The sequence below is a fragment of the Rutidosis leptorrhynchoides genome, chromosome 1, assembly GCF_046630445.1.
Source record: "Rutidosis leptorrhynchoides isolate AG116_Rl617_1_P2 chromosome 1, CSIRO_AGI_Rlap_v1, whole genome shotgun sequence".
NCBI classification, from domain to species: Eukaryota; Viridiplantae; Streptophyta; class Magnoliopsida; order Asterales; family Asteraceae; genus Rutidosis; species Rutidosis leptorrhynchoides.
In genome coordinates this window covers 641,671,677-641,684,355 of record NC_092333.1, presented here as the reverse complement: position 1 = coordinate 641,684,355, position 12,679 = coordinate 641,671,677, and the positions used below count along the sequence as shown (strand labels likewise).

Genomic DNA, 12,679 nt, shown 5'->3' with positions numbered 1-12,679 from the left:
TAAGTGTTATTTGGATAATTTTAAAGCTAATGTGTCATTTACATATTTTGGTGAGTTGTGGCAACAATGGGAGGATACATTAAAGGAGTTCGTAGCATCCAGTTATCATGTGATATAGTCATGTACTCATGTCTATATGATAAGTTTGAGACTAAGTTGAAGGTAAGAAGGGTGATTGTAATGGAAAGACTGGAGTATTTAGTCATAAACTAGTTGTTAACAAGCCACCTGTTTTGTTAGTTAGCCTTTTGATTATTGGTTTGCATAATGATCAATATTGTAGTTAATAGTTGTAAGTGTATTCAAAATTACAGTTTATCCACACCTATAGATGTATAGTAATATAATGATGTGTAGATTTGAGCTATTTGTTGCAGTGTTTCTACTATCTTTTAAGTATCCTTATAACAATGTTTAATATTAGAATTGTGCAACCTGAAGAATGTTGTACTTGTGAAGAGATTTTTAGTGACAATGGAAGGAATACTAAAATAAGGATTCGTAATGTATGCTTCTACCACGTGATGGGTTTTATGAGTGTCTAGTGGAATAAGGTAAAACGCCTATTTTGGATGGATTTTGAAACGGTCCTCAAAACGGCCTCGAAAGATGCACGAGCCGCGTGCCCGTCACAAATAGAGAGACAATAGCTCCTTACAAGCAAAATTAGTGGACTAAGTGGGTATCTTTAGGTTTCAACCAATAACCATTGTGGGAAATATTAGTTAGCAACTACCTTAAGTTTATAATGGACTCTAATTTCCTTTCACAATCTGATGTGGCAGGTTGTTACAGACTCCCTCACTTAAATTTTCGAAGTCCTCAAATCAACCCCATAAGATGCACAAGTCGCGTGCCCGTCATAGCCCGCCCTCACAAGCAAACTTAGTGGACTAACCGGGTATCTCCAAGTTTCAATTAAAAACTATGGTGAGATATATTAGTTAGCCACTACTTTAAGCTTATAAGGGACTTCAATTTCCTTTCACAGTCCGATGTGGGACAGGCTGTTACAGATTTAAATCATAAAGTGAATTTTGACGGAAAATTTAAACCATTAAGCAATTGGATTTGTGCAATTGAAAAGCATCGTTGTCATTTTGCTGTGAGTATTGGTGAGAATGGAAGAAAAAGTACAATCAAGGGTTCGTAATGTATGCATTTATCGCGTGAAACACTCATGCGTTTCTATGAGTTTGCTAAAGCCCGATTTTTCGGTTTACTTATGGCCAAAAATCGGATTGTAACGGAAAGGTTGAACCAGTAAGCTATTGGATATGTATGAACTTGGCATTTATTATTGTACTTTTGTGGAGATTTTTAGTGTGAACCGAAGGAAATATACAATTAAGAGGTTCGTAACGTATGCATTTATGACGTGAAAGAGTCATGCGTTTTTTATGAGTTCGAGGCTGAATATGACAAAGCCGGATTTTTCAGCTGCCTTTAATGCTAGAAAGAAGATTGTAATGGAAAGGTTGAACTATATAAGCTTGATACTATGGGATTATAAGCCATCCCTTTGCTAAGCAACCAAATTAACCTATTGCTATCTACTTCTCTTTGATTGCATATTAGTCAATACAGGAGGACGGTGCTTCCCAAATCAAGTTGCTCTTTGTATTTCTTTCTTGTGTTTCTCCATTTATCTTATTACATTCAACAATGGCTAACCATGTTTCTACTTCCTATTGTGGGGCGTCTCAATCTGGTAAGTACCTGACTAACTTTTGGAATCTTGTATCAGCTTTATTAGACAACTATAATTGTATAAGGTTATACTCTAGTTATAGTATAGGGATATATTATGTAATTGTTCTTCCTATATAATGGAAGCTTATGTAGTGATATCAAATGTACCAGAACATACAAGTTCAATATCTCTCTTCCTCTATTCTATCTACTTATATGGTATCAGAGCTGTAAAGGCCTAAGTCCGGCAACAATTCCGGCAGCCACTATTCCGGTAACAATTCCGGCAGCTACTATTCCGGCAGCAACAGTCCCGGAACCAAAAAAAAAAAAAAAGGTCAAAAAAAAAATAAAAAAAATTATTACCTTATCTTTTATCTATTTCTGAAAATGGCAATGTTAGCTACCTTTACTCCAACAGAGAAAGCCGCACACAACTCTCACAAATTTGGTTTCACTTTATCTCCCACAAACTATGGTTACTGGAAGACAATGGTTCAACCGTTCTTCGTCACAAACAAATTATTTGACTATATTGATGGCACAATCCCTTGTCCACCTAAAAATGTCCCATCATCAGAAAAAGATGAAGAAACACAGTCTCAAACACCAAACCCCAATTACATTAATTGGGTCTCTAATGATGCTCATATAAGAATGCTCCTCATTTCTACCATATCCGAAGCATCATTCCAACATGTTCAAGGAGTAACGTCTCGTGATCTCTGGTTGTCCCTTGAGCGTGCCTACGCTCCTCACACTTCCTCTCGAGAATACACTTTGAAAACCCAGCTTCTCAGACTACAGATGAAGCCAGATGAAACAACCGCAGACTACCTAACTAGGACTCAAGAATACGATGCTGCGCTCGCTAACATAGGTGAAAAGATGAAAGAAAAAGATTTGGTGATGCTAGTTATATCAGGATTACGAGAGGAATACAACGGTTTAAAATCAAGCCTTCTGGGCCGCGAAAAGCCACCTACCTTTGTAGACCTTCATGGTCTGCTATCAGACCACGACTACATGATCAAGAAATCTGTACCCGACATTCCTTCAGCTCAAGCATTCACGACTAGCACACAAAGTCGCAATTCACCAGCTCCTAATAATGTCTTGCCCGCTTCACAAACAGATCAGCTTCAAGCCATACAATTGCTTTTATCTCAACTTGGACTACAAGCTCAACCTGCTCATACACCGGCTGCACAAGCCATGTACACTAACCGATATGGCAATAACCGTGGTCGTGGACGTGATTACAGACGTGGAAGAGGCAACTATAACAACAGAAATCAAGCAGGTAATCGAAATTCATTTAACAGGGCTTCTAATCAAAACACAGTTTTTGGCACATGCAACAGGTGTGGGATTGGGCACATCCCATCTCAATGTCCTAATCGTAACCCTGCTGCTATGAGACGACAGTCACCTTCAGCCAACTTTACAGACTATCGCTCCCAAGCGTCAACCTCTTGGATCCCAGACACAGGCTCTAGTCACCATGTTGCTCCAGACCTATCCAACTTTGGCAACTCCGAGGTCTACTACGGTGAGGACAATCTTCATGTTGGCAATGGTAAGGGTTTACCCATTCTACACGTTGGTTCCTCACAATTTTCGTCTCCAAACAAAACCTTTTCCCTCAAAGACATACTTCATGTTCCTGAAATAAAACATAAACTACTTTCTGTACAAAAGTTTTGTCTTGATAACAATGTGTATTTTGAATTTCACTCGACTTTCTTTGCTGTGAAGGACAAGATTACACACACTACCCTCCTCATGGGTCCAAGTAATGGTGGTCTTTACTCCTTCCATCTTCCTCAGTCTTCACAAGTTCACAAAGTAGCATTCTCCACTACCCGTGCATCTTCAATTACATGGCATCAAAGACTCGGACATCCACATCCACAACTTTTGAAGTCCATGTTATCTAAATATCATTTGCCTTTACAAAATAAGTTTACAACCACCTTTTGTGATTCATGTAATGTTGGAAAATCCTCTAAACTTCATCTATTACCATCTACTTATAAAAGTTCGCACATTTTGGATTTAGTCTTTTGTGATGTATGGGGACCTGCGCCTGTTACCTCCTTCGATGGTCACAAATACTTTTTGCTGTGTGTTGATCACTTTTCACGATTTATGTGGTTTTTCCCATTAAAACTCAAATCTGATGTTTACGCCACCTTTAAGCAATTTGTTGCAATGGTTGAACGACAATTTCAGACCAAACTCAAATCTGTCCAAACTGATTGGGGAGGTGAATTTAGAAATCTCTCTCAATTCTTTTCTCCACTAGGCATCAATCATCGTCTTTCCTGTCCTCATACAAGTGAACAAAATGGTTTGGTTGAAAGACGACATCGCCATGTTGTTGAAACCGGTCTTACTCTACTCGCTCAATCACATGTACCACAACGTTTTTGGCATTTTGCTTTTGGAACTGCAGTATATCTTATCAATCGAATGCCATCCAGAACAAACTCAGCAACCTCACCCTTTGAACATGTGTTCAAACATAAACCTGATTTTTCATTTCTTCGAGTTTTTGGGTGCCAATGCTACCCTCATCTTCGTTCATACAACAACCACAAAATGGATTTTCGATCTACACCTTGTGTATTTCTTGGTTACAGTACTGCCCATCATGGCTATCGATGTTTCGACCCAAAGTCGGATCATATTTATATAGCCCGTCATGTTCGATTCAATGAGCAATCTTTTCCTTTTACACAATCTGATACAACCATTTCTACACATCCAGTCAATCCCTACATCTCTAAATATCCAAATCCTACCTCACAAACTAAAGATTCACCTTCCACAGTTCCTAAAACTCATTCTGTCCCACCAGAACCACAAAATACCACCACTACACCGCTTGGACACGGCACGATCAAACCACCTATCATTCACACATATCATCGTCGCTCAGAAACCTCCTCATCACTACCTAAACAAAGTCACAACCAACTACCTCAGACTACTGCTACGACTACCACCATTACCACAAACACTGAGCCACCTCCTCGTTCTCGACCAGCCAATCTTCGCCCCAATCCAAAACAAATCCACCAACATAAGGTCACCTCCTATCATACAAGAGGTCCCTCGTCCGACACTGAACCAGCAAATTTTACCATTGCTAACAAAGATCCTCACTGGCGTAAAGCCATGACTGAAGAGTATTCAGCGTTGGTGCGGAATGGTACTTGGTCACTAGTACCTCGTGTTCCAAATTCTAATGTGGTTGATTGCAAGTGGGTATACAAATTAAAACGAGATCAAACAGGGGCAGTACAACGTTACAAAGCACGTTTAGTTGCTAAAGGGTTTCGACAACAACCAGGCATCGACTATCAGGAAACATTTAGCCCCGTTGTAAAATCAACAACCATTTGTGTTGTTCTCTCCTTGGCTGTGTCTCAGAAATGGTCCCTCAGGCAACTTGATGTACAAAATGCCTTTTTACATGGTGATCTTCACGAAACAGTTTATCTACAACAACCACCGGGATTCGTCAATTCAGCTACACCAAATCATGTGTGCCTCCTTCACAAAGCCTTATATGGATTAAAGCAAGCACCTAGAGCATGGTTTCATCGACTCTCTACAGCACTTCATTCTCTTGGATTTCATGGGTCGAAAACGGATACTTCCTTATTTATATACTCTAATGAGAACACTCTTCTATATATGCTTGTGTATGTTGATGACATTATTTTAACAGGGAACGATACAAAGGAAATAGATAAGGTTGTACAAAGTCTCAGCCGCTCATTTGCTATTAAAGACATGGGTAACTTATCTTATTTTCTAGGGATTGAAGTCACAAGGAATGGTAATGACATGATTCTATCACAACGCAAATACATCCGTGAACTTTTGGAACGCGCCGACTTATCTAATGCTAAACCAGTTTCATCTCCAATGACAACCAACGCCAAACTTGCTCTTGGTGATAGTGCAACATTTGACAACCCTGTTCAATATCGTCAAATTGTGGGTGCCCTTCAATATGTTACATTGTCTCGACCGGACATCACTTTCGCAGTCAACAAAGTCTGTCAGTACATGCATTGTCCCACGATAAATCATTGGTCAGCAGTTAAACGAATTCTCCGTTATTTACAAGGCACTGCCAATTATGGTTTACGATTTATGCACGACTCCGGAACAGTGCTTCATGCCTATACCGATTCAGCATACAACTCGCTGACTAGCTTCTCTGATGCTGACTGGGCAGGTTGTCCAGATGACCGTCGATCCACGGGAGGATATGCTATATATCTTGGTTCAAACCTAGTATCATGGTCTGCTCGAAAACAAAAGACTGTCTCTCGATCCTCAACAGAATCTGAATACAAAGCCCTAGCTGACACGGTTGCAGAACTAACATGGCTTCAAGATCTATTACGTGAACTTCGTGTTCCTGTTAAATCGGTTCCTACCTTATGGTGTGATAACCTTGGCGCTACGTATCTCTCAGCTAACCCAGTCTTTCATGCACGTACAAAACATGTAGAAGTTGATTTTCACTTTGTTCGAGAAAGAGTTGCTCAACAAAAACTTTCAGTTCAGTTTATAACTACTGATGATCAGATTGCTGATATCTTCACCAAGCCATTGTCCTCACCAAGATTTCTCCAGTTACGATCCAAGCTACAGGTTGTTACCCGTCCTTAGCTTGCGGGGGAATATTAGACAACTATAATTGTATAAGGTTATACTCTAGTTATAGTATAGGGATATATTATGTAATTGTTCTTCCTATATAATGGAAGCTTATGTAGTGATATCAAATGTACCAGAACATACAAGTTCAATATCTCTCTTCCTCTATTCTATCTACTTATAAGCTTAGAGCTATTTTAATTTTTACTAGCGAACACCCTGCGAATTCGCGAAATTATATTTATTTATATTTATATTTATTATTATTAATAGTATTCGGAGGTGGTCTGTTGGTCATGTTTTCTGGTGGTGGTCCGGTGGTGGTCCGGTAGTAGTCCGGTGGTGTTTCGGTTGTCCTCTGGTTAGCTGGTGGTCCGGTTACCCAGTGGTGGTCCTCTGGTTCGATGGTGGCCGGCGGCTGTCCGATGGTCCGCTGGTGAACCTGACCAGTGGTGTCTTGGTGGTGCTCCTGTGGGGGTTCGGTTCTCCGGTGGTGGTCCGGTTGTTCGGTGGTGGTTTGGTGGTCCCGTGATGGTTCGTTGGTGTGGTGGTGGTCCGGTGGTGGTTTGGTTGTCCGGTGGTGGTTCGTTTCTGGTGGTGATTTGGTGGTCCATAGATGGTATGGTGGTGCTTTGGTGGTGCTTTGGTTGTCCGACAGATGGTGGTTCGGTTGTCCGGTGGTGGTGGGGTAGGTGGAGGTGGGTGGTGGTGGTGGTACTATGTTGAAATATTCACTTTCTTTTTATACATAGTTAGATTAGAGTTAGATTAGATTACTTACATTTTATTGTTACTGACCATGATTTGCGTCCCCAGCCTTCATCCTGCCCAGGAACATGGAATATCACTAATTACATATTCACTACACGACTCTAGCGTTTACGAGAACCTTAGGATATATGGTTCTTGTTGCCTTTAATATGTTGTAGCTTTATGAAAACCGGGAATATGCTTGAAAATCCTCAATTATCAACAATAAATACAAATCGTTTGAGCGTCACCGAAAGGGTGTATTCTGCTGGCATAATTAACAATATTACCGACACATAGATATCTACAATCACTAATAGCACAATTTTTGCCTTGTCGCATTGTAAGCCATAATTAAATCGTATAGTGAGCATTCCTTGAAACAACAGCAAATTAGGTATTGAAGAATTGAGTTCTCATAAAAATTTCTCCGACTTTTCATCTCTGTTGATTATAATAGTTCATGTTTTTCAGGAACCCAATATGATGATGTACATAACAAGTTATGGCATCTCTGTGCGGGGCCATTGGGCACTGTCCCCGTTATAGGAGAACGAACTTATTATTTTCCAGAGGGTCATTTAGAACAGGTGTCTATTATCATCTTCTTTTAAGAGCTTATTTATTTTCAACTTTTATTTAGTAATGTTTCTCTTTGATACAAGAGGGTCTGTTGTCTCTATTAGTTTGTTACCGATATAATTTAAATGCTTAACTTGTATCATTATTATTATTATTATGTTCTTGTTATTCCCCTGTTCAATATCTGAATTGACATCAAATTTTTTTGTTCTTAAAGATTGGGGCCTTCATGCCTCATGAGAAGACGCTCCCGTATATTTATTCACCAGACAAAATTTTGTGCAAGGTGCTACATGTTCTGCTTCAGGTATGACCAGTGTTTCTCTAAGATTTCATTATGTGTTATTGGCCATAAGTTCATGTCTGACCAGGTAGAGATGGTTTAGTTGGGATATTAGGCGGTGTTTGTGATTTGCCTATTTAAACAGATTATCTATCAAATGATCTATTTAAAAGCAATTAACCACTTCTGAGTGGATGACTAAATATGTTTTTGCTTGTTTGTATATATCAAAGGTTAAATAAGCTAGGCAGTTTGAGATCACTTATTTTAGACTTATTATACTTGCTGGATTTAAAATTACACGTGTACCTTTAAGCTGAAGTAGATTGTTTTTCAGTAAGCTGATATGTTTTTGTATATTAGTATAACCATATGCTGTTTTCTTTATGCTTTACAAAAAAATAGAAATAAAATAATAAATCACAAGCTTTGTATTAGAAAACTCCAAACATCATAAGCTTTGATGTATAAGATATTAAAATAACGCCGTATCCTTTTTACATAAAAAATGTGGTTAAAATCAACTGTATATGTTCTCTATTAGGGGGTTCTGGGTGTGGACTGTGGGATATATGTTCTTTTGGTTACGTTGAAACCTTTCAAAGTACACAAAAGAAAAGGCATTGTAATATTACCTGCTAAAAGATCGATTAATGAATCTGGATATGTTTCAGGCTGACCTCGAGACTGGTGAAGTATATGCTCGTATAACGCTTCTTCCCGTTAATGATGTGAGCTTATTTTTTTGTTATATAATAATTTATGTATATAATATTTACCTTTTAATAAGTTAAAAAAGGTGTACTCTTTTCGACCTCTTTCTTATGTTGTTTGTATGAATCAGCAAAGTGAAGTAACAATCCCGGATCCCGAAGTTCAAGAACCTTCTAGCTGCAGTGTCCACTCAATGTGCAAGATTCTAACTGAATCGGACTTATCCAAACAGCACGAATTATCTCTTCCTTGTAGGCAGACAATTGACTTTTTGCCTCCTTTGGTAAGGCTTTAGCTTTTGTTGAGCGTGTCCACTTTTGGTTTTAAGCTATCGGGTACTTACTATAAGTCTCATGGTCAGGATAAATCCCAAAAGCCGCCTTTGCAAGAATTAGTTGCTCGAGATATTCACGGCAATCAGTGGCGTTTTTGTCACACACTTAAAGGTTTCACTTTGTTTACTTGCTTTAGTAAATAATTCATCGTAGATGTGCATTGTTCTGAAAATTTGAATCGTTCCTTTATTTTTTCATGTCAAAACTTCACATTGAAAAAGTATTTTTAAATTATTGTTCCTTGAGCAATTTCATTTTTTTTTTTTCACAAAAGTTTATAGCCTGTAACTTGTAGGAAATAACCTTGTTTCTGTACTCGTGTATTCATGAAGCATTTTTTATTTTTCTGTTTATATATTTGTTTGGACTTTGACTAGTTTTGGTAATATATATATCCTAGGCCAACCTAAGCGTCACTACCTTACTGGTGGATGGAGTGAGTTTGTTAAGGCTAAAAAGTTGGTTCCTGGGGATGCAGTTATCTTTCTACGGTAAAGTTATATATAGAACAACTGGACTTTGGTGATTAGTCTATCTATACTTCTATCTCTATAGGTTACTATACGAAAATCGTTTATCATTTTCACAGGGGCGAAAATGGGGGTCTTCATGTTGGAATAAGGAAGAGGATGCGTGTTTCAGGCTACATGCCAGGTCAAAGTCAACTTGGCATCCTTACTGTCGCCTCCCATGCTATTGCAACGGGGACTCGTTTTACAGTTGATTACAAACCCAGGTATCCATTATCCTTCACTTAATTGAAAGGGTGTCCCTTTAAGCTGCTTTACTAATGAGTAGACGTTCAACTTTATGTTTGTATTTTTATATGATGGGCCCACAAGTGTGTAGCTTGTTGCATTTTTATTCAGTCTATTTAGTTTGAACGGGTGTATTTTGCACAAATTTTGCCTATGCAGTTTGCACAAGTTTTGAACTTTATGTATGTATTTTTTTAATTAAGTTTCAATATATATTTTTTTAATTAAGTTTGAACTATTACGGTCAGTTGTTGTCATTAGCTGCATGTTTTGCTGAATTTGGTATTATTTGTGAACAGAGCATGTCATTTTCCGTTTGTTATCAGCATGAACAAATATCTGGAGTCTCGGAACTATAGGCTGTCTGTTGGATTGAAGTTTAAAATAAAGTGTGAGGGTGAACATGTTCGTGAAAAAAGGTACCTTCTGTAGATTGCTCATTTTTAACACGAATGGGTGCTTCAGAAATTCGTTAATGAATTATGTTACTTTTTTGATGCAGTGTCGAAGGGACCATCGTAAGTGTGGGACGCACTGAAGCTTCGAAATACGAAGCTTCCGAATGGCGCTCACTAAAGGTGATTCCTACCCTCTAAAGCTCAGTTAACACCCTGAGTAATCCACAGTATATTCTACTAAATTCATGAATAGCATAGCATATATGAATAATATTAAAATAAAAATTGCACAAGCCTAAGCTAAAGTATCAAGTATCATCATGATATCTGCTCCACTTTTTAATGTGTATAATATACGACTAACTATGTTTTGAATTATTTTTTATTTCTGCTAACTAATTTTTGACATCTTGTTAGTTTGTGTTGCTGTGAATGATATATAATATACGACTAATATAATCAAGTGGCTTTGTGTCTTTTTCATTACTAGTATTTAGCGTCTTAGTTGATCTCCTCTTTGTGCGCTCTCATATTAGCTTATTGTGAACTTGTTTCAGCTTTTGTGGTAGATATTTCAATCCTTTTTTTCTTTAAAATATGAGCAACTTTACAAGTTTAATCACACAATGTTGCCATCTGCTTCAGGTTCAATGGAACGAGCCAGTGTCAACATCGCTTCCGGATAGTGTTTCTCCATGGGAAATAGAACATGTTAAGAGTAGTTTCTGGACCAGCTTCTTTTTCAGGAAATTAGGAAGGCTTTTACATTGCGACTGCATATAATTGTTACAGAAGTTGTGTATGAAGACTGATGATTTGAGAATCCATTTGATTAAAGATTAAAATGCTTGTAGTTTTGGATTTGTAGTGTTAATTGTTACTGTCACTAGTTTGTGTTCCAAAAACTTTTTCAGAAATTGCTTTTCTATGACTAATTTTTTGAAAAAACGAATTGTCTGCAATAAATTATAATTTTGAAATTCTTTTGAGTGTTGTAAAGTAATAACGATGGTATTGATGTAACCCGTATATAACAAATCTCTCAATCGCGAGTTCAATGTAATGGTTTATAATTGGATATTGTTCAATAGACGTGTTATGTAGATCATAGAAGTGTCAAATAGATGGCACAACGGGTTTGTATGATGTTGGAGTGCGTTTGTTAAGTGTAATGGGTCTGTAGTCGGGGTATAGTTCAACACAAGTGTCAAATTAATCGTACGATCTATTAATTAGACGCACTTGAGTTTGTAACTAGTAGAAGGGTCCGCGCTACGCTGCGGAATTGTGTAATTGTTAATTAAGCGAAGTGATATGTGGATAAAAAACGTCTATAAAGAAATTTGTACATTTTCCTCCGTAAATGAAAAAGGCATGTGTTTAACACATCCTTTGTTTGTAATACTCCATACGTCCTAATTTTATTATTCACTATTTTATTTTAGAAAGTCACAAATTAATTGTTCACTTCTATAAATGAAAGAAAAATGTGATAAAAATCTTTTATTTCCCTACTTTATTTATGTAAAACAAAAAGATAGATAAAAAGTAAGGATAAAACTGGAAAAACTAAAAAAAAAATTACTTGTGATAGGTATTTTTTTAAACTGTATTTTTTTATCTGAGAACGATAGATTCGGAACGGAGTGAGTATAAGATAAGGAGTAGTAAAATAGAGTTTAAAGTAGGAATTTTTAGAATTTTTGAGGTGCAGTTTGTTAGTTTTACTTAAAATGATGGGTTGAGTAAGAAATAAAGTACACATGGTTAACATCATCCATAGACCCACCACCTGCCCTATCTTTATTAACATTACGGAGTACCTTTTTCTCTTTTAACTGGAAGATGATCTCACACACTGTTTTTTTTTATCCTCACACACCCTTTTACCCTATTATTAGAGAGAGTTAAAGTAAATTGGTGTGTGAGGATCAAAAAACAGTGTGTGAGAATCATTCCTCTTAACTGATTATCCTCTCCAGTCTTCTTACCCATTTTTCATTACTATTTTCATACTAAAACCATAAAAATTATTTGAAGGAAAAATAGATCAACGGTCGGACCCTGGCTGGTTCCGTTATTGTCGGAGCTTCTACCAACGACGGGTTTTTCATTGGAATGTAGTCGGATCTCGTTTCTTAACTGCCGTTCCTCCTCCCTTCTATTGGTTCCCGTTAGTATGTGTATTCTGACTGGCGGTTCTAAATTTTTGGAGCTTCTACCGGCGACAGATTTTTTCGCCGGAATATTGTCGGATCTTCTTTCTTGACCGCCGATCATCCTTCCTTTCTTGTTCCTGTTACGCTGTCTTTCAACAGTGGCCGTTTTAGCGTTTAAAAGCATCTATCTTCGGTCGACTCTTGCACCATCACCAAAGCCTTGCCGTTGATTACCGGCGCTTGGCCACAACGGCGTTTATAATCGGAGAGGTAGAGAGACGATGAAAGGGTTTGGTGGAGAAAGTGGAGTTTGTGGAAGAAGCTC

General features: G+C 37.8%; 1 protein-coding gene across 1 annotated transcript; it reads left to right on the top strand.

Moving 5' to 3' along the window:
- The first annotated feature begins 6,991 nt into the window (after window positions 1–6,991).
- Window positions 6,992–10,229, top strand: LOC139849386 (auxin response factor 1-like). Its single transcript, XM_071839046.1, has 9 exons — window positions 6,992–7,073; window positions 7,600–7,715; window positions 7,925–8,014; window positions 8,665–8,721; window positions 8,835–8,987; window positions 9,033–9,150; window positions 9,440–9,530; window positions 9,629–9,775; window positions 10,097–10,229. The coding sequence occupies exons 1-9, from the start codon at window positions 6,992–6,994 to the stop codon at window positions 10,227–10,229; spliced, it is 987 nt and encodes a 328-aa protein (XP_071695147.1).
- The last annotated feature ends 2,450 nt before the right edge of the window (window positions 10,230–12,679 follow it).

Coding starts and splice junctions, on each gene's coding strand:
- LOC139849386 (XM_071839046.1), top strand. CDS start 6,992: ATGGTATGGTGGTGCTTTGGTGGTGCTTTGGTTGTCCGACAGATGGTG. Junction 8,722..8,834: donor CGCTTCTTCCCGTTAATGAT/GTGAGCTTATTT, acceptor TGTATGAATCAG/CAAAGTGAAGTAACAATCCC. Junction 9,776..10,096: donor ACAGTTGATTACAAACCCAG/GTATCCATTATC, acceptor ATTTGTGAACAG/AGCATGTCATTTTCCGTTTG.